The following is a 26,439-nucleotide window of genomic DNA, read 5'->3' as shown; positions in this document are numbered from 1 at the left end:
ATAGATGATTTTACCCAATTGATCTTGTTTTACCATTCTTTTGCTTTACCCAAAACAGAACAAATACCTTTGATTTTACTCTTCTTCTTCTCTTTTTCTTATGCATCTCTCACAGAGCCTCTCATCTCTAGACCATATGCAAACACGCACACACATCAGTAGTGGGTAGTTTTCGGTGATGTTGTGGAAAATTCTTCGATTTTTGTATTTTACATAGGCTAGTACAATTGCTCTAAGTTGGGCTAAGTGCATATTAAGCTTAATTTTAATGGGGTTTGTTTGGTTCCTTGTTAGGTTAGAACCTGATGGTTTATGGCTATGTTTTATTAAATGGAATTGAGCTTGGTGGGTTTGGTTCATTTCTCGGATTGGGCCTTTTGTGTACATGAAATGAGCTTAGTGAATTTGATGTATGATTGGGTCTATTTTTGTATTGGCTTAGGGTTTTGATATCATTTTGTATTAATTTTTCTAAAATTTATATGAGTAACAATTGGTCTGGAATATGACATTATTACTCAAGTTGAGTTGTTTTGGGAACAATTAAAACATATTCCAAGAAAATACAAAAGAAAATTTAATCATAGGCAATAAAGAATACAAAATAATTATTGTCTGTTTAAATTAGTGGAATGGATTAAAAAAATTCAATTCACTAAAGCAATAAGTTTATATTTCAAATTTATTAATCTTAAAAGTTTACATTTGCTCTCTTTTTGATGACATCATGACATATAGTATAACTCAAACTAATTTCCCAAATATTATAACACTTAATAAGCATTATATTTCTTATAAAATATTTTAAAATGAACTTATAGCATATCTGTATATCATGGGGACATCGGGTAATATTTGTCAATAATGCATGCATTTTTTCATGATCAAAATCATATGAACAAAGCCACTCCTTATTTTCTTAACAAACAAGAGACTCGACAAAGAACATAGATATCAGTCGTATGAACCCGAAGAAAACAACAATAGATCCAATCCCTCCCAAAGTTTTTGCAATTTGTGGCTTCTTATGGATTAGCAAGATAGAAATTATGCAACAAAGGTATCCCACTGAGTTAGTGACCAAAATAGCAACTAGGAAGATCCTATTCAGGGAATGTTGGCCACAGGAGCGAAAGCCAATGCTAGCAGCAGTTGATTGGACTGTGACCATGATGGACATCTTTGCTAGTTTGGATATGGTTGACCTCCAGTTCTTGTCTACATCTCCACCTCCACCAACATCTTCCATGTTACCTCGGCCTCCTCTTCCATCTCCCCCTCCCCCTTCACCTCCACTTCTGCTTCTACTGCCACCTGTGTCTTCAGCTCTGCGTTCACCTTGGCATTCACCACAGCCTACACCTTCTCCTCCACTTTCACTTTCTCCATCACTTTTGTCTACTCTTAACCCTACACCTCCAAAATTGCCTTCAACACTACTGTCACTGTCAGGTACAACAACTCTTAAGTGCTGCTCACTAGGGATGTCTTTAGAACACAACAATACACTACAAAAAAAAGGTTCTATAGCCGCGTTTTTAAAACGTGGCTATAGGTCAGAAAAACGTGGCTATATAGCCGCGTTTTTAAAACGTGGCTATAGGTCAGAAAAACGTGGCTATAGGTCAATTTGGTCTATAGCCGCGTTTTTTTAGGCCGCGTTTTTACCCATGGCCTACCGTGCGTAACTATAGCCTAAAGGGGTCTATGGCCACGTTTTTATAGCCGTGGCTATAGGCCGGGACCAATGGCCACGTTTTTATAGCCGTGGCTATAGGACAAAAGTTGATTGCCTGGAAGAAAGTTTGGCCGCGTTTGAAACGCGGCCATAGTTGTGAACTGAAGCCGTGTTTTTAAAAACGCGGCTTCAGCCCATTACTATGGCCCCATTTTAAAAACGCGGCTATAGCCTTGTTCTTTTCTGCTCTCCCTTTAGCCATGAATCTTCAATCCCATTCTTTTCCAGAATGAAAGACACATAGCCAAAGAAAGAGCACAAACACAGATTAAATACCAATTCAGAATGCATATATAGATAATACACTGATACACAGCCACCACACCAATTCTTTACTGTAAAGACTGAAACTAAGATTGCACAAGGTTCAAAATCTAGGCAAATATGGGTCAAAAAGAAAAGATGTTGAACTACAAGTACAAGATGTTAAAGCTATGGCTAAAATTGGATAAATGTGAGTAGGACATGAGATTGAAGGACATCTAACTTGAAGGTGACTCCTACTTAATAATGTAAAAGGAAACTAACTTGTCTCGAGTGCTAATAATGCTATTGACAGCACCCCCCCCCCCTCCCTCCAAAAATAATAATAATAAATATCATATCCTTAAGTTTCACCTCTTAATAGTTGGTTATAACATAAAAAATCATTAAGGGTGTGGTTTTTTGGGCTAGGTTAAAGGGAGATATTAGATTAAATTGAATTATAAATCATTTGGTACTTTAATTTTCTAAGATCCATACAACTGCAATACCTTTTCATGAGTTTGACTATCCAAGCCAGCCTAGAAAATGTTCTAGTATAGATTATGTTCTCAATATATTATAAATTTATATATATATATATATATATAGAGAGAGAGAGAGAGACACACACACACACACACACACAACTCCAATCAAAACCTTGATGCAAATGTAATTTAGATATAATCGTGTCCCCATTTAACAGTCACTTCAGCCATATAATAGATGAATAAGTAGATATCATAAGCATATCTCACTAATGGACATACCAAGCTCTTGAAGGTTCACATCAGGAGCAAGAAAAGAACTCTCTTTCATCTTGTTTGTATGAATTTGAAGAATCTGTAAGCGACCATTCTCATCAGGAAGGCTTATCTCAATTTGAACCTCCAAGCGTCCTGGTCTATAAATCAAGAATAAACAAATTAATGAGTGAATTTTATTGGTAATTACACATGCACCCAACAGGTTTTGAATCCATGATCTCACCTTCCACCTCACATTTTACAAGGAAGTGCAGTTTGAACTAGAGCTCATTGGTAGGAATAAATAAATAAAATTTATTGGACTTTGATTTAGAGTCCAATGTTGACTAGTAGTTGCTACAACCTACGTACATCATGTTAACTAGGAGTTGCTATCCATGCTTTTCATGACATAACACAATTTAAGGTTGCATGGACAGTTACACAACACAGAAGCGGGTGAGAAATAGACCTTAAAAGGGCTTCATCAAGTAAATCTTTTCTGTTGGTCATTCCAATAAGCAAGACATTATTTAAAGACTCCACACCATCAATCTGAAAAGTAAATAGTCTTTTAGTTATTAGCAGAGAAACACTCTGATTTGCAAGATTGTAAAAGCAATTGAACCTCTAACTAACCTTTGTAAGAAGCTGGTTCACAATACTGTCATGGACTCCTGTACCATCTCTAGTTGAACCTCTTGACTGCAAATGCAAAATGAGAACATGCATTGAGCTCTTTCCATTTGCTAAAAAACTTGGATTACATAACCAGACAACCTTAAATCTAAAAATTGACATTGTTTCTTTGACATATTAAACAATGCAGACCTCAGGTCCAACCATGTAGGTGTTACCAATGTGTTCTTGTGCTGTAGCTTTTAAAATCATACTAATAATAGCATGTTCGCTTAGAGGTCAAGAAGGGAACTAGGATTCAAGTTAATATATGCATACACATATATAAATATATTTTATATCCAAAGGCCTACTCATCTACAACTCTTAGCACTATGTCACTTAGGCTGATTCTTTGACGCAGGGTCCCAATTCTTGGAATGCTCATTATTGTTCATTAAGACAACATAAAGAGTTATGAAACTATACAAAGCATTTCTAACCGCATAAGGAAGTTAATCTATAGATTCCGCACGCCTTAGATATTCAAATAAATGACACTCCAGGACATTCAAGAACAATAGATTCAGTCAGCGGAAAATGCTAATTAACTAACTATACATACATGCATATATATCAATCAAAAGCAACAAATTGATGTCACTATCAATCTACTGGCAGGGAAAAAAATAACGTTAACAAATATTTGAAGAAACATGTACCTTACAAATTGCATCAATTTCATCAAAAATTATGACATGTAGATCACTTTGGTCCCCTGAAAAGGAAAAGAACATGATGGCATTAGTAATCACCAAAAGACCAACCTAGGAAAACACCTGCTATATCTCCCTTACCTCGAGTTCTTTGATCATTCTCAGCATCAGCAAATAGATCCCTAACATTCTTTTCAGTTTCACCAACGAATTTGCTCAAAAAGATCCTAAACTGTTTTACCATCTCTAACTAGAAACTTGATATGCTAGAAAAAAGATCCTAAACTCCTCTAACACTCTTCCAACAAGAATCATAAAAAAAAAAAAAAAAGCCATCAATCTTAACAAAAATTACACGCAAATCTTAGTTATGGATGAAATCAACAAATTTCAGAGCAAATTCTAGAAGCGACTTTTCGGATTTACATCTAAGCAAATAAGATACGGCAAATCTTAGCTTGTGCAAGAAAATTCTATTGTACAGGATCAGAATCAAGGTTGATCAGAATTGGAAATGTGCATGATGAAACCCCACAATCACAAAATCGAAACCCTACAATCACAAAAACGAAACCCTACAATCACAAAATCGAAACCCTAAACCTAAAATCAAAACCCTAAACCTAAAATCAAAACAATCAATTTAAAAACTTACTGTTAGTTGGCCCTGTCAGTGTCTTGAGTGAGATTGAGAGAGGGAGAGACCCAAGGCAGCGCCGGTGTGTACGATCAGTGGTGGAGCTTGGGTGCCTTAGGGGTTTTTTTGTTATTTTTTTGAGGGTAAGGCTTTTCGCCACCGCCTCGGACTTCGGTGCGGGTGAGGGTAGAGGCGGTGCCACGGCGCTTGCTCTGGAGGTCAGTGACGATGCCTTGGTGAACGACGGCGCAGGCGGTGTAGAGTGGGGCGGACTTGAGTTCGAGTTGGGTCTTGATCGAGGGAATTGGGTTTGAAGGTTTGGACAGAGCAAGGGCTGTTTTAGGTAAGCAGATTTTTTCATTTAAGCAGCTTCAGGGTTAACTATGGCCGCGTTTTTAATAAACGCGGCTTTAGGACACCTAGAGCCGTGTTTTTAAAATGTGGCTTCAAGACATATATTAAAAAAAAAAAAAAATTCCAGATGGGTCTGAAGCCGCGTTTTTAAAACGCGGCTTCAGTCCATTCCAGAAAAACACGGCCATTGGTCCAAAAAACGCGGCTACAGAGTTGGGCTTGGGCTGCGTTCGTCACACGCGGCCTGAACTACAAGCTGTGGGTGCGTTTTTTAGAAACGCGGCCCAAGTAGGGTCTTAGGCCACATTTTTGCAAACGCGGCCTAAGACCCGCGTTTTTTGTAGTGATATTTCATTTTCGTTGAAGCTCACTCGAAATGAACTAATGAATGACCATGGATCATGAGTTGATATGAGATTCAACATGCTTACCAGTCTCCCTATGTACCCCAACAAAGCCCATGCATTACGTCCCTGTAGTAGAATGTTACCCAAAACTTGTTACTTTCCTTGTATTAAATAATTTTATCACCAGGTTATTGGGTTGCCTGGTCCAGGTGTAAAAAATGCATCAAATGTAACTTGAATCAATCTCGTATATGAGCTAAAACTTATGTATAATTATATAGCCATTGTACTTTAAGTTTTCTAATTAAATTCAACCATTTGGTTGAATTAATATATATATATATATATATATATATAATTTATTTTTAGAATCAACCTTAAAAGTTTTATTTAAAATGCCCTAAATTGTCAATGTATATTATATTGTTGAATTAAAATATTCCTTAAAAATATATCACAATTTTTGTTGTATTGATCAATACGACTATGTTTTGAATTTAATTGGAATACATAAGATAAGATCCATAAATTAGGAAACTATACATAGTTTTGTTTATATATGTATGCAGTAACCGCACAACAAATCCCTGTAATCCTTCTAGAATCATTATTTTGCACATTCATTTTATTATTCAAACATGAATATGTATCCACTCTTACTTTATTTAAAATTGTTAAGTAAAAAAAATAAAAATAAAAACAACAACAACATCATTCTTTGTTACGAATTAAATGGATCCATCCAACCCAAAAAGAAAATTATACTTATTAGTCCCAAATCTCGATACTAATTCACGAGGTCATTGGCAGATTAAGGCCTAAGCCTAAGGCCCCAATTAATAAAAAGTTCTAACCCCTTTACAAAAACCCCATCCCATGATAAAATTAAAAGACACAAAATTGTAAAATGGTATTAGAGAAACCACAAATTTTACTACGTAGAATTTATTAACTAATGTGTTGTCAATAAAGAAAAAAAAAATTGAAACATTCTTTTGTTACGTAATTGAAACCTATCCTTTTGAAAACCATAAATTGCTTGGCAAAGAAAAATGTTTTAAGACTTTAATTTTTGGAAACCAACATTTTTCATGTTAGATTGACAACACTAACTACCTAATCTCTCACATGACGATGCACCAAACAATCTATATTTTTTAACACAAAAATCAAAATTTATAACAACGTCTCGTCTTACAATACGGAAAATTTTGTAAATGATACGATATGTATCATGTATTGTACGAAATTAATAACTATAATTCCAAATACAATCTTTAACCGTGTCGAGTAATATTGTATGGGTTTATATGCACTTTCCAAGGAGGGGTTCTTCAATCATTCTGCACTCAATCACTACCCATATATATATATGCACTTTCCAAGGAGGGGTTCTTCAATCATTCTGCACTCAATCACTACCCATATATATATATATATAACACATGGGTGTGTGCACAACATGTTAGTTGAAATTGTGGGTGCAAAATAAAATTTCACAATTTAATTATTTCAAAATTATAACTAAAATTGAGTTTTTAAAACATGATCTCACCTTTTATGTGTACAGTTGTGTGCAATTCCATTTGTGCAACAACAATTTTCCATAAACAAAACATGCGAGTAGACATTTTTCAATAAACATAAGACTTTTAAAAAAGAAAGAAAGAAAAGAAAAATAGATGGTACAAAGCTTGTAGACATTCGTTTGCATATGTAATGGAAAAAGGGGAAACTATATTAAACCCATAGTGAGTGCACATATATAGATAGTGATTGAGTGCAGGATGATTGAAGAACCCCTCTAGAAGTACTCCAGAAGTACCCTCAATGTGTTGTATTCTCTCATTATCTCTCTCTCTCATTATCTCTCTCTCTCATTATTTCCAAAACTCATCTCTCATAAAAAGGTCATTGTTGTACTCTTTGAGGATACCATTGCCACTCTCTTTGTCTCTCTGCACACCCTCTCATTATTCGTCTCTCTCTCTCCCTCTTGAAGGAGGAAGTATACCCTGTTTTGGATGTATGCTTCCTCCTCCTCACAGCTGGAAACATACATCCGAAACAATGTGCATACTTTCGTAACAGCATAAATAGGGTAATATAAAATCTGTGTGTGTGTAAATATAAATACATATATATATATATAAATTAATTATATGTGCAAAAAATAAGATGCAAATGAAAGAAGAGAGTGAGAGATGAGTTACATTCGCAAAGCAGTCATGAAGATGAAGAAGGAGCAAAGATGCCCCCCTGGCCTTGCGTGCTTCACTTGACACTACAGAGTCCCCAGCCGATGTAGTGATTGAAAGGGCTTTAATCCACGATGCTGTATACAATCTAGAGGACAACTGAACGGAGATCATTCCCACAAGAAGTGACAATATTAGCAGAATCTAATGGTAGAGAGAAACAGAAAATTGGTGATAAGAAGGAGGAGAAAATAAGGCTGAAAATTTGCCCTCAATTAAAAAGTGGAAGTTCTAAATGATAAGAAAATAAGGCTGAAAATCACTAATATATATATGTCTCTATAGCATACAATACAATAAAGGAAAATTAGTATCGTTGCACACATATGTGCATATGTGTGTGCAATACAAGGAAGGTGTGCAATTCAAGGAAGGAAAATTATTATTGCAGACGTGTAAAACGTGTTACACACAACCCGTAAGCACAGAGGTTGAAATTGTGTGTTCAAAACACAATATTATTGGCTAGCTAGGCAGAGTCTGTAACTATCATTGCTCTACAAGGTTTTTCTTTTTTATGGAAAACTTGTCTCAAGCTCAACTATTAACGAACTCACTAACGTATGAACCATTTGACAGCTTGGTCTTATATAGTTAAATTGACTCATTTAGGTTGGCTTCTTCTCTATTATTAGTGTATCACTTCACAAAACTTGTCAGGAAAGTTTCCACTTGGTATCTAAAACATCTCGATATTACGCCGATGAAGGATGCACCGACGTAGGCACGCCAAAAAAAAAAATAGGGATGGGCCCAAGTTGGCTTGTCTTAAGGTTATCCTTGGTTTGAGAAAAATAAAACAAACCAATTTAGGCACACGGAGTGTTAGAATATTAATTAAATGATTAAATTCATTATTTCAAAATCTCACACATTGGAGCCTACTTATTGAGGATGAATTCTATTTCACGTAATTTCTCATGCAATTTCTATTTCACATTTTGGGCTCTATTTATTAAAGATGAATCCAGGGTCACATGTGAAGGGAGTGAGAGTAGCATTTCAAAAAATTAAAAATCCCGAATATTAAGCCTCACTTATGGGAGAGTGAGAGAGTAGAGTACATTTTTTTGTACTGGGGGAGATTTATTCATTTTGATGCACTTGCTTTTCTTATCTCTTCTACATTTGGTTTTTTTAACCGTTTCTTTTTTATTCACTTGATGCTATATTGCTATATTTATAATATTGTGTATTTTTTCCACATGTTTGTTTTTATTGATAAGAGGAAAACACTATTTTAGTCATCACGTTTTGAGGTTATAGTCAATTTGATCCCTACATTTTAGTAATAGTCAATTTGGTCCTTATTATTTTCACATTTTAGTCAATTTAGTCCATATTGTTAACTTACTAACAAAATGACATATATGATAAACAGTGTGCACTATTGGCATACTTAAAGACGAAGTGACTAATAAAATAATAATAATAATTTTTATTAGTCATTAAAAAATTACTACAACAAAATGTATTTTTAGTGACGAAAATTAGTGAGGAAATATTTTTCGTCGCTAAAAATATAGCTTTAGTGACGAAATATAAATTTCGTCACTAATAATGAAAAAAAATTATAACATTTAGCGACGAAAAATGAATTTCGTCGCTATTGTGATCTGAAAAATGGGCGCTAGTGGAGGGAAACTTTGGCGCGAGTTTAATTAGTCTATAGTGACGAAATATTTCGTCGCTAAAAGTTGAAATTTTTTGTGACGAAATATTTCGTCACTGTAAGTATTGTTGTGGATAGTATTAGTGACGAAAATCTTTTCGTCGCTATAAAGAAGAATTAGCGACGAAAAATATTCGTTACTAAAAATAATAATAGTTTTGCACTTATATGTTTTTAGTGACGAAATCACAATTCGTCAATAAAAATATGATTTAGCGATGAAATATGAATTTCGTCTCTAAAAATCTTAACAAAGCCCGGTCTTTAGTGACGAAACTGAAATTCGTCGCTAAAACCTAAAAAGCCTAATTTCAAAACCTAGCTAAACCACAAAACATTTTCAATACCCAAGAGCCATTTTGGTAAAAAAAAAAAAAAACCAAGAGTCATCTCGGTCAAAAACCAAAAAAACCCAAACCGCATGTGAAACCACCGTCGCCGATTAAGCTTAATAGCGACGCTTCAGGTCGCCGGCGATCGGCGATGCTTCAGCGACGCGATCGGCGACGCTTCAGTTCGCAAATCGCGACACTTCAGGTCGCCGATTGTTCGCGACGCTTTAGCGTCGCGATCTGCGATGCTTTAGCGTCGCGATCGGTGACGCTTTAGGTCACAGATCGCGACGCTTCAGGTCGCCGATCGTTGGTGACGCTGAAGCGTCGCGATCTGCGACCTAAAGCGTCGCGATCGACGACGCTTCAGGTTGCAAATAGCGACACTTCAGGTCGCCGATCGTTGGCGACGCTTCAGCTCGCCGACGACGCTTCAGTTCGCTACGCTTCATCCTTCATCCAGCGACGCTTCATCCGACGACGCTTCAGTTTGCGGCTCTTCCGGCGACCCTTCGCCTCCCACCCCCAAGCCTGGGTATTTTTTTTCCCTTTTGAGTTAATTTTTTTGTTATTTTTTGTTTAATGATTCTAATTCCTTTGGGTATTTTTGTTTAATGATTCTAAATGCTTGATGCTAATTTTTTTGTTTAATGATTCTAGTTCCTTTGGGTATTTCTTTGTTTGATACAGTAATGGGTATATGCATTTTTGTCTAGTTTGGGTATTTGATATATACTGTGTAATGGTTGTGAAGAAAGTTTCTTATATACGTACTTATCAATTGCTGTAATTCTTTTTTATTTCTATGGTTCTTATTGTTTGGATGATTCTAGTTTTGGATCCTCACTCTCTTGGTTTGGTTTCCACATTGATACCAGTGTTAGATATATGTAGTGTACAAGTTCCTATACATTAGGTGTAATGTATGAACTCAAAATGAGATTACCCATCATCTAAATTTTCTTGTGTTGATTATTGCTTAGGTAATGATACTCTGATTTCACAATGGGATTGTGTCCTCTAATTGTTATTTTACTTGATTTAATGGGGGATTGTTCTTTAGATTATGTTTTAGATACGTTGTGCTACTCTATTAATATTTCTTGCAAGACAAATGATGAGATTTTTTTCCCTAATTGCTAGTTTTTTCTATCATCCATTTTGATGACAAAATGAGTGTTCAATCTTTTGGGATTAGCATAGAATGAGGATATAGACTATAGAGATATATGAATGACATTACAGGTGAAGTGAATGGTTTTGTGGAATTAGAATTTAACACTAGTATTGATGAGGATCATGATGGCACTGGTTAGTTTAAACAGAAGCACTTTAATGTTACTTTAAATACTGCCAATGCACTTTAAGGTAGAAGTTTAAGGATTTTGGTATATATGTACTTAACATAAAAGTTTGAAATTGATGCATTATATGTGTAATTTGACCTTTCCATCTTGATTGAAAGGTACTATGAGATTTGGTTCCGGTCTAAAATTTATCTAGATAAATGAAAAGTTATAGATTTAGGTAATATACATATACCCCCACATGGGTGTGGCTACTCTTAATGCATTGTTAAAAATGTTTCTTATAACATAGTTAATGTTTTTACTTTACGATTTTAGTGTAGTATTGTTTTTATATTTGTGCAGATTTCTTATTGGTGGCTTTTAGGGGATTTACTTTTGGCATTACTTGAAGACATATGAAGACATCTTTCGTTAGTTTTAATTATATTATGCTACCATTTTTGTATTGTTATAAAATATCTTGAGTTATTGTATGTATTGCAAACAATTATTGGATGGAAGGAGTTTGAATTGGATACTTGTTTTATTTTTTACTTGTGGAATGTATGGATCTTTTTTTTATAAATGTGTTGTTGAAATAAATGTATTATTCAAATGTGAGGTTTTAGTAATGTAATAACAGGCTACAGGTTAATATCAAAGCCATGAAAAAAATAAAAACAGAAAATAAGTTTTAATGACGAAATATTTCGTCACTAAATGTAGCAAAATTTTGTAAGAAATGGTTTTAGTGACGAAAATTTTCGTCACTATATGTGCATGGATTTTCTTAAAAATAGTTTTAGTGACGAACTTTTTCATCACTATATGTACCCGAAAATAGTTTTAGTGACGAAATTATTCGTCACTAAATATAATTTAATAAACTAAAGTGTTTTTAGTGATGAAATATTTTCGTCATTGAATGGTGTTTTTAGTGAGGAAAACATTTAATGACGAAACATTTTCGTCTCTAAAAGTTTTTTTTTTTTTTAAATCAAATCGGACTTTTAGCGACGAAATTTTTCGTCACCGGGACTTTTAGTGACGGGGTTTCAGCGACGAAATGAATTTCGTCACTAAAAGTCCGATTTCGTCACTAAAGTTTCTTAGTGACGAAAAACTGGACTTTTAGTGACGAATTTTTTCGTCACTGAAAATACATTTTGTTGTAGTGAATTCTATATCAGTATTTAAATTGTAAAAATAAAATAAAAATAAAAAAAAAATTCTCAAGAGTAGAAAATTAAGATCATCCTCAAATTTTCTTGTACTTTCCTGGTAACCAATCACAAAACTCAAACTCAAATTTGTTCCAAATTTGATTTTCTGCTTCTCTTTATTTGTTTCTCTCTTAAACAGTAAAAACCAGATTTGATCCCTTTCCAGTATCTATATCTCTCTCTCTTTTATCTCACAATCTCTAGAATCTCGCAGCAAACTCACAATCAAACTAACAGCAACAAAGACATGTATTCAAATAAAGAATACCCAGAAGTCCAATATTTCAATTGATTTTTTTTTTTTTTAATTTTGTTTTGTTTCTGGGCAAGCAAAGAGAAAATGGATCCAAGGAAAGAATTGAAGGAAGGAAGGTGTCTAAGGTTGCATGTGTGTGTTATCTGTTATGGCCAACACTGTGTCCGATGGAGTTGCGACTGTCAATGGCCGCAGAGGAGAGCGAAGACATTTTTGTTGGCAATCAAGCGGCGGCGCAGCTGGTTGTAAATGCTAGAAGAGCTTAAGGACTTTGGCCATGGAGGCTGATCTGTGCTTCAGCCATGGAGGATTGAAGCTAGGTTCAGTTGTAGATTAGAGTCATTAGAAAGTGAGAACTTTGGGTTTGCAAGTGAGAAAGAGAGATAGTAAGATAAAGAGTTTGAGAGAGAAGAATAGTCAGATATGGTACAAATTTGTTTTGGAGTTTTGTGTTTTGGTGTTTGGCTGAAAAGAATGTAGAAGAAAAAATGGGAATGGTCTAAAATTTTGTTTTTTTGTCTTTTTTAAATTGATAAAAAAAATTATTTAAATTTTGTTTTTCTGGTAAGCAAAATTGCCTTCAACACTACTGTCAGGTACAACAACTCTTAAGTGCTGCTCACTAGGGATCTCTTTAGAACACAACAATATTTCATTTTCATTGAAGCTCACTCGAAATGAACTAATGAATGACCATGGATCATGAGTTGATACGAGCTTCAACATGCTTACTAGTCTCCCCATGTACTCCAACAAAGCCCATGCATCACGTTACTGTACTAGAATGTCACCCAAAACTTGTTATTTTCCTTGTATTAAAGAAATTTTATCGCCGGGTTATTGGGTTGCTTAGGCCCAGGTGTAAAAAATATATCAAATATAACTTGAACCTATCTTATATATGGGCTAAAACTTATGTACAATTATTTAGCCATTGTACTTTAAGTTTTCTAATTAAATTCAACCATTTGGTTGCATTATATATATATATATATATATATATATATATATATATATATATATATATATATATATAAAATTGATTTTTAGAATCAACCTTAGAAGTTTTATTTAAAATGCGCTAAATTGTCAATGTATATTGTAAGTGCACAATTGCACCTGGCCCCAAGAACAGTTATGGGCTCAGGCCCAATGAGCCTTAAACAATATGAATTTGTAGAGTGTGGGCTTGAAACCTAGGTTAGAAGTGTGTGGGGATTAAGTGACAAACTAAAGATTGCTAGTACTTGGAAACAACAAGGAATATTGTAAATAGGCCTCCTCGGACGTAAGCCGGGAGCTGTTCTTATATTATATCTTTCTCTTTGTCTTTTCTCTTTTTAGGTTTCAAAAAGTCCGTCCCGTTTCTGTTCTAGGTTCCTCCTTAAATACTCCTCTTTTTAATACTTTGTACACGTGTTGCCCCAACTCCTCCCTTAGCCTAGATATTTCTTTTCATAGTGCCTTTGAACAGTAACTAGAAGTTTCCCTTCCACTGTTCAAGTGTCATTTCCGCATTAATGCGGCCAGGGTGGTAGGTGCAGGGTCTTTAATGTGGAGGTAGCAGCCTTTACCTTTGACATTTTTCCAACATCGGTGCTTCTAGGACATTCAAGGGCTCACCCCCTTTAACCATTGGTCTTGACCGTGTCATTCCCTAACCTTTACCATGAAGTCCCGGGTTCTTTGATGTCAGTCCGAAGGGAAAAATCATCATCGGCTGGATCCTCGGACCCTCGGCGTATGGGCCGACCCGTAATACTATCAAATCCTAAACCTAAGAGCAGGTCGGCCTTCCTTAGCATGACCAATCGGCCCATATTCCCTTCAAGGTCTTTTTACTCCCCACAATAGCCCCTCAAAACTCTAATTTTCGACATCCGAGGAGAAAAATAGGGTTTTGATCTAACGAGGGTCCACTCCCAACACTTACTAAGTGATGGCACGTGTGGAAATCGTTTCGCGTCCCAGAAGATGCCACTTGGCGGTTTTATTTTCAAAAACGCGCGCATTTATTACTGTAAGTTACTCTTTGTCTCCCATGTTCAACGGTGAGATGGGCATCCAACGGTCCTCGTTACTCCACGAAATTTTTAGGCGGGACAAATATAATTTCGAGGCCGCCCTTTCGCACGTCGTGACGCTTCGGGAACCTGCGCCTTCATTTAATTCATCAGGGATCAATCCCATCAAAACACCTACAATCATTCTTTACCAGCAGAAAACTGTGGAAACCTGTACCTTCAACTTTGTAAGTTCTTGCTCTCTCTGTTCTTAACCTTTTCTCCTCGGATACAGTCCTCGGCTGTCTTCGTAAACATTCTCTCCTTTAGAGTTTAGCCTTTCGTTCTTTTCTAATGGGTAGGTTTAAGTGTCTAGTTGATACTGCCGCTGGGATGGAAAGCTTTAGGGCCAAATACCGTATTCCCAGCGATGTAGGACTAAAATATTGCCTGGCAGAAGCCGTGGCTGGTTCTAGGAAAGAGGGAGAGGTTATCATCCCAATGATAGCCTTCATAGAGGGTGGGATGACCCTCCCAATGAAACCTGTAACTAGGGAGTACCTTCGCAGCCATCGGTTGTGTCCCGATCAATGCCTCCCAAACGTTTTTAGAGTTTTGGGTAGTGTAGATGCTCTAAACGAGCAGATGGGTTTAAACCTCACATGGCACGATGTCGTGTTCCTATATGAGTCCCATAAACTTTCTAAAGTAGGTTACTATATTAAGTCTCGGTCCAGCACCGTTAGGCTAATCTCCTGTCTGCCCAAATCCAACAAAGGCATGAAGGACGACTACTTGATCGTGTCTGGGAACTGGCACGACGGCCTCCACTGCCCAGTTGAGTGGGGGTATCCAGGTGCGATGCCATAGGATTAATCTCCCCACAACACAACTTCTTCTAACACACACAGAAATGCGTATTTGTACTTACTTAAATTTGTTAAATATCTGTGTGAATCTGACCTGGTGTGTTTGTTTTGATGTCTTGCAGATAAGCAACACGTGCGTCCTCGTCTGAGTCACTGTAACATCGCGGATTTAAACTGAGTACTTCGCTCCGAGGTGTTCGTCAGCGAGGACCTACATCTTAGAGCCGCCCATTTAATTTTAGGATACGATCCCATCTCCTCAGACTTCCAAGAAATAGAAAACGCCATAATCGCGGGTGACCGGAGACGAAGAAGAATAAACGTAGCCCGGCCCAACTTTTTAGACGACCGCGACCTCCCGGACGCTCCTAACACCGTTTTGTACAACCAGCCTATAGCAGCAATTCCCCTTGCTGTGCATTCACAAGCAACTGTCATTCCAGAAGAGCAGGTGTCTTCTTCGCACACACTTGACGACGAGATAGATCAATTCCATCTCGAAGACACCGAGAGACCTCGTGGGAACCAGTTTGTGGTACTTTTCGACGAGGAGGAAGAAGCCACCGAAGCCTCTGGAATTGCAGGGTTGGTGGTTGCCCTACCCGAGGACGGATCTGAAGAAGACATGGGAAGAATGGCGGGTCTCCTCACTAACAGAGCTGCCAAGGTGGCAGAGAAAAAGACGGGGACGTCCCAAGTTCCCCCAGCTCTACCACCTCCTCCTCCTCCAGCTGAGCCAAAACTGCCAGCCGAGGATCCCAAGAAGAAGAGGAAGGGGGATAACGAGGGGACGATTAATAAAGACCCCAAGAAACCACGACAACAACTCCCACCAGCCCAGCAGCAGAAGCTGGACAAGGGCAAGGGTAGGGCCCGCTCAATTGAAATCGGGGAATTCAGGGACGAGGCTAAAGTGCGCCGAGCACCGACCACCTGGTCCCCCGATCTAAGGCTGGACGGCGCACCCATCTCCTGCCAGTCCAGTATAAGGGCGGTTCAACAAGGCCATGCCCATCACCTGGCCGAGGTCTTGGAACGCCCTCTCCTGCTGCCCAAGGACATGGAGACCTTGGAAAAAATGGGCCAGCCACAACTATTCCTCTCACTAAAAAGAGACTTAGCGCTGGTAAGTTTTTCTCCTTTTTTAGGAAGATTCCACTTTTAACAATATTTATAGGTAAGTTTGTTTTTTTTTTATTATTCCTAACTCCATCATACTTTGTTACAGGCTATTCAGGAGGTCTTTGTAGCTGAAAAGTTTATTGAAGACACTCGGAAAGTAGCCAGAACTGAGCTCGAAATCAGGGCCGGGCGAAGTCCTTTGGGTACGGCCCTTGCCGAGAACGAGAGGGCGACGCCTCGGAGGTGGCAGATCTGAGGAGAGAGAAAAATGGGGTCGAGTCAAACTTGAAGACTATGAAAACCCAGATAGAAGGACAGCGCAAGCTCCTTCGTGAAAGAGATGAAGAGCTCTCCCAAGCTCAAAGGGAGTGCTCGGATCTGAAGAAGGAACTGGCGTTGATGAAGAAAGAAGCCAGTTCCTTTCAACTCTCTCTCCAAGCTGCCAAACAGGCAAGTTTCGATGAAGGGGTAGCAACTACAGAGGAGCAGTGACGAGAGGAGTTCGCGGCTTTATGCCGCGAATGCGTCAAAAAGTATGGGGGGAAGCTTTAAACGTAGCAGGAGTTCCCCAATCTTCGGATCTGAGGAAGTCCGAGAACGTTTGGCTTCCCCTAGAAATACAGGAGATTGAAGAGGCTCCTGCTGCTACTCCTACCCCCGAGACAACTCTTCCTGCTCTACCTCCGGTGGTCCCACAGCAAGTTCCTGATCCTACAGAACCCTCTGGTTCTAACAAAGAGAAGGAAGGAGAAGGGGATGCAGAGAAGGACTTGAGCCAGATAGTGGAACCCAACGTCCTTCCAACGAAGACAGCAGATAAAGGAAAGCAAGTTTTGACTCCTTTTGAGCTGGAGTTGAGAAAGACCGAGGGCACCAGTACCTCTCAGCAAGACCTCCCTCCAAAGGCTTAGGACTTATCTTTAGGATTTCTCTTTTTCTATGTTTGAATTATCTATGTGTGAATTATATATGTAATGTATTTTTTACTAATTAATGAAGGACAATTTCATTTTGCTTTTCACTTGGGCTGTATCTGTTTTTACTTTATTATTTTTTTTTGGTGTATTTGTGATAAAGATTGCCATTAGCACATAACAAAAATTTCTTAGAGTAAACGAATCTAACTCCAAGAATTGCACAATCATAACTTCCACATAATCATATGTGCATTATTAACGGTTTAACAAAAGGTGGTATGGTTGAGATACTTAAACAATGCCTTGATTAAAAAGAAGAGAGGACTTTATATAACGATTAAACCCTTATAATGCATAACACTATTTTTAATAGGATGTAAGATGCGAGGACCATTCCTTACACAAAATTGCTTAACAACCAAAGATATGAAACTTTAAGATCCGAATTTAATAAACAGTAACGCACTAACATCCAGACATAATAAGGAGACAACCTTGATCAAAGTTGTGGTCCGAAGATAAAACTTAACCAATTTTCCGTTTGATTCTTCAAAATTATAACTTCAAATGTTAATTTTCCCAAAGTAGGAGGTCCGAAGACCCGGCATAACTAAGGTTCTGTTTAACAAATGACAAGACATCAATTTTCACAAGGTTTATGGTCCGAGGACTGCACTTAACCAAGTTTCTGTTTGATTCTTAAAAATGATAACTTCAAATGTTAATTTTCCCAAAGTAGGAGGTCCGAAGACCCGGCATAACTAAGGTTCTGTTTAACAAATGATAAGACATCAATTTCCACAAGGTTTATGGTCCGAGGACTGCACTTAACCAAGTTTCTGTTTGATTCTTAAAAATGGTAACTTCAAATGTTAATTTTCCCAAAGTAGGAGGTCCGAAGACCCGGCATAACTAAGGTTCTGTTTAACAAATGACAAGACATCAATTTCCACAAGGTTTATGGTCCGAGGACTGCACTTAACCAAGTTTCTGTTTGATTCTTAAAAATGATAACTTCAAATGTTAATTTTCCCAAAGTAGGAGGTCCGAAGACCCGGCATAACTAAGGTTCTGTTTAACAAATGACAAGACATCAATTTCCACAAGGTTTATGGTCCGAGGACTGCACTTAACCAAGTTTCTGTTTGATTCTTAAAAATGATAACTTCAAATATCAGAGCTACTCATAACTTTGAAATATTAATTGACAAAAGCTCATTTTCATTAATAATAATACCTTCTAAGATTATTTACATTCCATGGACGTGGTACAATTCGTTCGTCTAGATCAGCTAGCCTGTATGACCCTATGCCTGCTATTGAAACAATGCGATAGGGGCCTTCCCAGTTAGGTCCTAGCTTACCCCAAGCTGGGTTCTTAAAAGTGCCTACAACTTTCCTTAATACAAGATCACCAGGCGCAAGTGGCCTTAGCTTCACATGGGCATCATATCCTCGTTTTAGCTTCTGCTGATAATAAACCATTTGGACCATAGCTGCCTCACGCCGTTCCTCAAGTAAATCAAGATCTTTCTCTAGAAGTCCCTTGTTATTCTCTGGGCTAAAAGAACTTGTCTTTAGAGTAGGAAAACCAGATTCCAATGGTATCACCGCCTCGGCTCCATAAGTCATAGAAAATGGCGTTTCTCCAGTGGACCTGCGCGGAGTGGTCCGATACGTCCACAGGACATGAGGGAGCTCTTCTACCCATTTGCCTTTCACATCATCCAATCTCTTCTTGAGCCCGTTGACTATGACCTTGTTAACGGCCTCGGCCTGCCCATTTCCTCGAGGATAAGCTGGGGTAGAATATCTATTTGTGATACCCATGTCACCACAATATTGCCTAAAGGCGTTGCTGTCAAATTGAACGCCATTGTCTGAGATAAGTGTATGCGGTATACCAAATCTAGTAACAATATTTTTCCATACAAATTTCTTGGAATCAACATCTCGGATATTGGCTAAGGGCTCAGCTTCAACCCATTTAGTGAAGTAGTCTGTTCCCATGAGCAGCCATCTTTTGTTACCAGCAGCTCTCGGAAATGGCCCTACAATGTCCAGGCCCCATTGTGCGAAAGGCCAAGTGCTGGAGAGAGGGTTAAGAACCCCTCCAGGTTGGTGGATATTAGGGGCAAACCTCTGACATTGATCACATTTTCTGGCATAGTCTTGAGCCTCCCTCTGCATATTGGGCCACCAATAACCCTGAGTCAAGGCTCTATGGGCTAAGGACCTTCCCCCAGTGTGGCTCCCACAAATTCCCTCATGCAATTCCTCCAATAATGATTCTGTTGATTCAGGGTGTACACACAACAAATACGGTCCTGAAAAGGATCGTTTGTATAGCTTCTGGTCCTCGGACAACCAGAAACGCGGTGCCTTTCGACGTACCTTTTCTGCTTCAACCTTGTCTTCAGGAAGGATGTCATTTTTAAGAAAAGATATGATCGAATCCATCCAACTAGGACCAGGCCTTATTAGATGGATGCGAGGTGCGTTAGCAGTTACAAGAGAAGGTTCTACAAGATCCTCAACGAGAATAACCCTTGGTAGACCTTGAGCCGAGGATGTTGCCAACGTAGCCAAAGAATCTGCATGAGTGTTTCCACTCCTAGAGACATGAGCTAAGGCAAAGGAGTCGAATTCAGCCTGCTGACGCTTGACCCGGGCCAAATATTCTTGCATTCTGGGGTCTCTAGCCTCCATGGTCCCCATGACTTGGCCGACCACTAACTGAGAGTCCGAGAACACATGGATTTCTTTGCCACCCATCCTATGTACCATTTGCATAGCTACCAAGACTGCTTCATACTCGGCCTCATTATTAGTAGCCGAGAAGGCCAATCTCAAAGACTTTTCAAAGACAATTCCTTCAGGGGACATTAGAACAAGTCCAACACCAGACCCTTTTTGATTAGCAGCCCCATCTACATAAACTCTCCAAGCCGAGGGCGATATGGCTGTGATCACACCAACTGATTTTTCACCCATGTGTGCTTTTTTCGAAGTTTCTTCTAACAATGGTTCAGTAAACTCTGCCACCAAATCAGCGAGGACCTGTCCCTTTACTGAAGTGCGAGGCTTGTATTTAACATCAAAGGCTCCCAAAATGGTTCCCCATTTTGCCACCCTGCCAGAATAATCAGCACTACGCAACACAGCCTTGAGAGGCAACTGGGTCAAAACAACCACAGTATGAGATTGAAAATAATGAGGAAGTTTGCGCGTGGCGTGGACTACAGCCAGAAGCGCTTTTTCCAAGGGCAGATAGCGCACCTCGGCCTCATTCAAGGACTTACTAACGTAGTAGATCGGTCTCTGCACTCCATTTTCATTCCTTATAAGGACTAGGCTCACCGCGTGAATAGCCACGGCCAGATAAGCAAATAAAACCTCGTCCACCTCAGGGCGAGATAAAATGGGTGGCCGAGAAAGATATTGCTTAAGCTGTTGGAAAGCTGACTCGCAGTCCTCGGTCCATTGAAACCCTTTCCACTTGTTCAACAACTGAAAGAAAGGACGGCACCGGTCAGCTGACCGAGAAATAAATCTGTTCAACGCAGCAATCATTCCGGTCAATTTCTGAATCTCTTTTGGGTTCCGAGGCGGCTGCAAATTCTGAATAGCCTTAACCTGCACTGGGTTTACCTCTATGCCCCTATGAGTAATCATATACCCCAAGAACTTTCCAGATCCCACGCCAAAAGAACACTTGGAGGCGTTAAGGCGCAACTTATACTTCCTCGCATCCGGAAGGTGTCGGCCAAATCCGTCATGTGCGAAGGTATCGTCTTACTCTTCACCACCATATCATCCACGTATACTTCTATGGTTTTCCCCTTGCCGTTCAAACATTCGGGTCATCATTCTTTGGTAAGTAGCCCCGCATTTTTTAACCCAAATGGCATGACCTTATAATGATAGTTCCCGGTTGGAGTAATGAAAGCAGCTTCTCTCGATCTTCTAACGCCAAGGGAATTTGGTGGTAACCCCGGAAGGCGTCCAAAAAACTCATCCGAGGATGTCCGACAAGCAGCATCTTACCCGCCTGATCAATCCGTCATATTGGGAACGAATCTTTAGGACAGCCTTGTTCGCATCGCAAAGTCCACACATACTCTCCACTTGCCGTTCTTCTTCTTAACAACAACAAGATGAGCCAACCATTCAGGGTAGAAAACTTCTTTGATAGCCCCCGCCCTTTTGAGTTTAAGAACCTCTTCCTTCACAACTCGAATGTTCTCGGGAAGATCGCCGAGGTGGCTGCCTCCCTCGGAACAATGGCAGGATTGACGTTTAAACGATGACAAATAAAGTTCGGATCTACGCCTGGAGCCTCATAGGGGTCCCACGCAAAGACATCTAAATTATCCTTCAGAAATTTCAACAACTCCGTCTTCTCTTGGTGTGGCAATCGTATGCCAACTTGGAAGAACCTCTCTGGATCATCTGTTATTACAAACTTCTAACTCCTCACAAACAAACCCCTCATCTTCTGTCATCGCTCCAGGTGCTTCCGGAGCTGTTAATTGCTATGACTCCTGGATGGGCAAGGTTGATGACTCAATTTCTGACTGACGAAGCACCGCAGCCGATATGCATTGCCTAGCCACTACCTGGCTGCCGAGGATTTCCTCAACATGCTCTCCCGAGGGGAATTTCACCTTAACATGTAAGGTAGAGGAGACAGCTCCCAAAGCGTGCAGCCATGGCCTGGCGAGGATGGCTGTATATGGAGAGTACGCGTCAACCACAATGAAATCTGCGTCAACCACAATGAAATCTACCTCAACCGTTTCTGTGCCGGATTGAACGGGTAAACGGATCTGTCCCTTCGGCACAACGGCCCTTCCTTCGAAGCTTATAAGTGGGGAGTCGTAAGGAGTTAGATCTTCCAACTCCAACCTTAGCCCTTTAAATAGATCAGGGTACATGATATCTGCACCGCTGCCCTGATCTATCATCACCCTTCTCACATCATAATTCCCTATCCTGAGGGTAACCACAAGAGCATCGTCATGGGGCTGGATAGTCCCTACTTTATCCTCCTCGGAGAAACCCAAGACAGGTAAAGTGCTCTTTAATCTCTTCGGCCTGCTACCCACATCCTTGGCCTCGCGGATGGGAAACCGCCATAACCCTAGTGGGACCCGAACCGGTCCTACCAAAGGGTGCCGAAGATAACATTAATTGTTCCCAATACGTCCGGCCGAGATGAACTCGTTCCTTCCGGTTGTTTGAACCAACTTGACCGACCCCGGTGGGCCGACACAAGTGCCGCTTTAACTTTCCCTCACCGACGAGCCGGCTCTAGATGGTTCCACAGGTCCGACGGTTCTCGCAGTGTGGCCCACATCCCGATGGTACCGACGTAAAAGGTTTTGATTTCTTCTCGGCAGGTCCCCCGCCATCTTGCCGGGCCATCCGAAGAAGGGCTCTTTACGAACTTTTTCTAATAATCGATGCACCGGTTCTCGAACACGCATTTGCGGCAGCTCGAGGTGCCGCCGAGCCGGATTGTCCGAAGTAATCCCTCCTCGGCTTGTTGTTGTGATATCCGTCCGACCCGAAATCCCTTCTCTCCTGCGGGATAACCTTCTCCTTTCCTTTCCCCCGCTGCCGGTCTTCCTCTACCCTTTTATATTCATCAATACGATCCATAAGACGGCGCGTACGCCGGCGGACGGGCTTTTTCGTCAAAGACTTTCTTAGGTCGTGATCAGTAGGGAGGCCCACCTTAAAGGTATTAAGCGCCACCTCATCAAAGTCGCCGTCTATTTCATTAAACATCTCCCAGTATCTGTCGGAGTATGCTTTTAGTGTCTCCCCTTCCTTCATGACCATGGATAGCAACGAGTCCAATGGCCGAGGGACTCTGCTACAAGTAATGAACCGCGAAGCAAATGCCCTAGTTAGTTCCCCAAACGAGCCTACAGATCCCGATTTGAGACCGTTAAACCATCTCATAGCCACAGGTCCCAAGCTGGAGGGGAAGACTTTACACATCAGAGTCTCGTTTTGAGAGTGCACTGCCATCCTTTGGTTGAAGTGACTCACGTGCTCCACCGGATTAGTCCGGCCATTATAGATGGTAAAGGTGGGCTGGGTGAACCTCCTGGGAAGCCTTCCCCTCTCAATCCTCCGTGAAAACGGAGACTTAGAGAGTTGGTGCAACGCCCTACTCATGGTATCGTTGCCTAAGCCCCTAGAACGAAGCTTCTTACGTCTGCGGGTTGGCTGGTCGTGGTCCTCACCGGAGGATGTTGCGCTGGTGGGGGAACATGACCTTGAACTGTAACCAAGTCCCCTATCCCTCTCTGAGGAAGAACTAGACGAGGACGGGGAAACCTTACGTTTAACACGGCGTAACTTCCTCTTCAAACGATTGATTTCCTTCTGCATGGATTTAGAACCCTCATCGTGGGTAGTGCTACCCCCTCCATGAGTATGGCTAGCCCCTGGGTATTCTGTATGGACGCTACCCTCATGATCCCTACGATGTTCAAGACGTTCAAAATGATCTTCCGGTTGTGATCCTTGTGACTCTGCATGGTGAGAGCCTAAGCCTGCCATAATATCCCTACCTCTTCTAGACTAGATTCCCACAGACGGCGCCAATTGTAAGTGCACAATTGCACCTGACCCCAAGAACAGTTATGGGCTCAGGCCCAATGAGCCTTAAACAATATGAATTTGTAGAGTGTGGGCTTGAAACCTCGGTTAGAAGTGTGTGGGGATTAAGTGACAAACTATCGATTGCAAGTACTTAGAAACAACAAGGAATATTGTAATTAGACCTCTTCGGACGTAAGCCGAGAGCTGTTCTTATATTATATCTTTCTCTTTGTCTTTTTTCTTTTTAGGTTACAAAAAGTCCGTCCCGTTTCTGTTCTAGGTTCCTCCTTAAATACTCCTCTTTTTAATACTTTATACACGTGTTGCCCCAACTCCTCCCTTAGCCTAGATATTTCTTTTCATAGTGCCTTTGAACAGTAACTAGAAGTTTCCCTTCCACTGTTCAAGTGTCATTTCCCCATTAATGCGGCCAGGGTGGTAGGTGCAGGGTCTTTAATGTGGAGGTAGCAGCCTTTACCTTTGACATTTTTCCAACATCGGTGCTTCTAGGACATTCAAGGGCTCACCCCCTTTAACCATTGGTCTTGACCGTGTCATTCCCTAACCTTTACCATGAAGTCCCGGGTTCTTTGATGTCAGTCTGAAGGAAAAAATCATCCTCGGCTGGATCCTCGGACCCTCGGCGTATAGGCCGACCCGTAATACTATCAAGTCCTAAACCTAAGAGCAGGTCGGCCTTCCTTAGCATGACCAATCGGCCCATATTCCCTTCAAGGTCTTTTTACTCCCCACATATATTATATTGCTGAATTAAAATATTCCTTAGAGAAAATGTCACAATTTTCGTTGTATTGATCAATACGACTATGTTTTGATGAATTCGATTGGAATACATAAGATAAGATCCATCAATTAAGAACCTATACATAAATTTTGTTCATATATGTTTGTAGTAACCGCACAACAAATCCCTGTTATCCTTCTAGAATCATTATTTTACACATTCATTTTATTATTCAAACATGAATGTGTACCCACTCTTACTTTATTTAAAATTTTAAAATAAATAAATTTTTAAAAAAAAAACTTCATCCTTCTTTGTTACGAATTAAACAGATCCATCCAACCCAAAATGACAATTATACTTATCAGTCCCAAATCTCGATACTAATTCATGAGGTCATTGGCAGATTAAGGTCTAAGCCTAAGGCCCCAATTAATAAAAAGTTCTATCCCCTTTACAAAAGGCCTCATCCCATGATAAAATTAAAATACATAAAATTGTAAAATGGTGTTAAGAATACCACAAATTTTATTACATAGAATTTACAAACCAATGTGTTGTCAATAAAGAAATTTTTTCTTTTGAAACATTCTTTTATTATGTAGGTGAAACCTATCCTTTTGAAAACCATAAACCGCTTGGCAAAGAAAAATGTTTTAAGACTTTAATTTTTGGAAACCAACATCTTTCATGTTAGATTGTGAACACTAACTACCTAGTCTCTCACATGATGATGCACTACACAATCTGTCTTTTTTAACACCAAAATCAAAATTTATAATGATGTCTCGTCTTACAACACTAAATTTTTTATAAATGATACGATATGTATCGCGTATTGTACGAAATTGACAACTATAGTTCCAAACACAATCTTTAATTGTGTTGAGTAATATTGCACAAGTTTATATGCACTCTCCAAGGAGAGGTTCTTCAATCATCCTGCACTCAATCACTACCCATATACATTATATGTGTGTGTGTGTGTGTGTTAATTACACACGGGTGTGTCCTTAACATGTTAGTTAAAATTGTGGGTTCAAAATAAAATTTCACAATTTAACTATTTCATAATTATTATTGAAATTGAGTTTTTAAAACATGATCTTGCCTCTTGTGTGTACAGTTGTGTGCAATTCCGTTTGTGCAACAACAATTTCCATAAACAAAACATTAGACTTTTTTCAATAAAAATAAGACTTTAAAAAAAGAAAAGAAAGATAGACAGTACAAAACATGTAGATATTCGGTTGTATATGTAATGGAAAAAAGGGGAATCTGCATTAAAAGCTACCATGAAGATCAAAGTCACTTCATGTTGAAAAGATATAAGATCACAAATTATTTCACAACTTCTTTGCCACAACTGTGATGTGATAGAGTGTGAGTTGTAAAGGAAAATAGTGAGTCTATGTGTAAATAATAGACAACCACTCATAGCCTATCAAGTCAGAGTTGTAGCAAAAAAATTGTGAAATAATTTGTGATCCTAAAACAATCCTAATGTTTGCCATGACATTTTGCTATTTGAGAACTAACGTAAAAAGAATTTAGGACTTAGCATCTGGTTTCTAACAAATATCTCATTTCACAATTTCAAAAACTATTTTATTTATTATACCATACTATTTTACAACACATTCAACACCCCAACTTTTATTTTACCATACAACACATTAAAATAATATATCTACATAATAAAATAATATAACCCAATACCCAAATAAAACCTA

At 39.2% G+C, this 26,439-nt stretch overlaps 1 protein-coding gene across 1 annotated transcript; it reads right to left on the bottom strand.

Annotated features, from left to right (window-relative positions):
- Positions 1 to 2,725: 2,725 nt before the first annotated feature.
- On the bottom strand, positions 2,726 to 4,308 carry LOC142632389 (vesicle-fusing ATPase-like). Its single transcript, XM_075806809.1, has 5 exons — positions 4,206 to 4,308; positions 4,071 to 4,126; positions 3,370 to 3,435; positions 3,203 to 3,285; positions 2,726 to 2,888 (listed from the first exon to the last, which is right to left on the bottom strand). The coding sequence occupies exons 1-5, from the start codon at positions 4,306 to 4,308 to the stop codon at positions 2,726 to 2,728; spliced, it is 471 nt and encodes a 156-aa protein (XP_075662924.1).
- Between the last annotated feature and the right edge of the window lie 22,131 nt (positions 4,309 to 26,439).

The sequence above is a fragment of the Castanea sativa genome, chromosome 4, assembly GCF_040712315.1.
Source record: "Castanea sativa cultivar Marrone di Chiusa Pesio chromosome 4, ASM4071231v1".
Lineage (NCBI taxonomy): Eukaryota > Viridiplantae > Streptophyta > Magnoliopsida > Fagales > Fagaceae > Castanea > Castanea sativa.
This window is presented reverse-complemented; position numbering and strand designations above follow the sequence as displayed.

Coding starts and splice junctions, on each gene's coding strand:
- LOC142632389 (XM_075806809.1), bottom strand. CDS start 4,308: ATGGTAAAACAGTTTAGGATCTTTTTGAGCAAATTCGTTGGTGAAACT. Junction 4,127..4,205: donor GAATGATCAAAGAACTCGAG/GTAAGGGAGATA, acceptor TTTCCTTTTCAG/GGGACCAAAGTGATCTACAT. Junction 3,436..4,070: donor AAATTGATGCAATTTGTAAG/GTACATGTTTCT, acceptor TTGCATTTGCAG/TCAAGAGGTTCAACTAGAGA.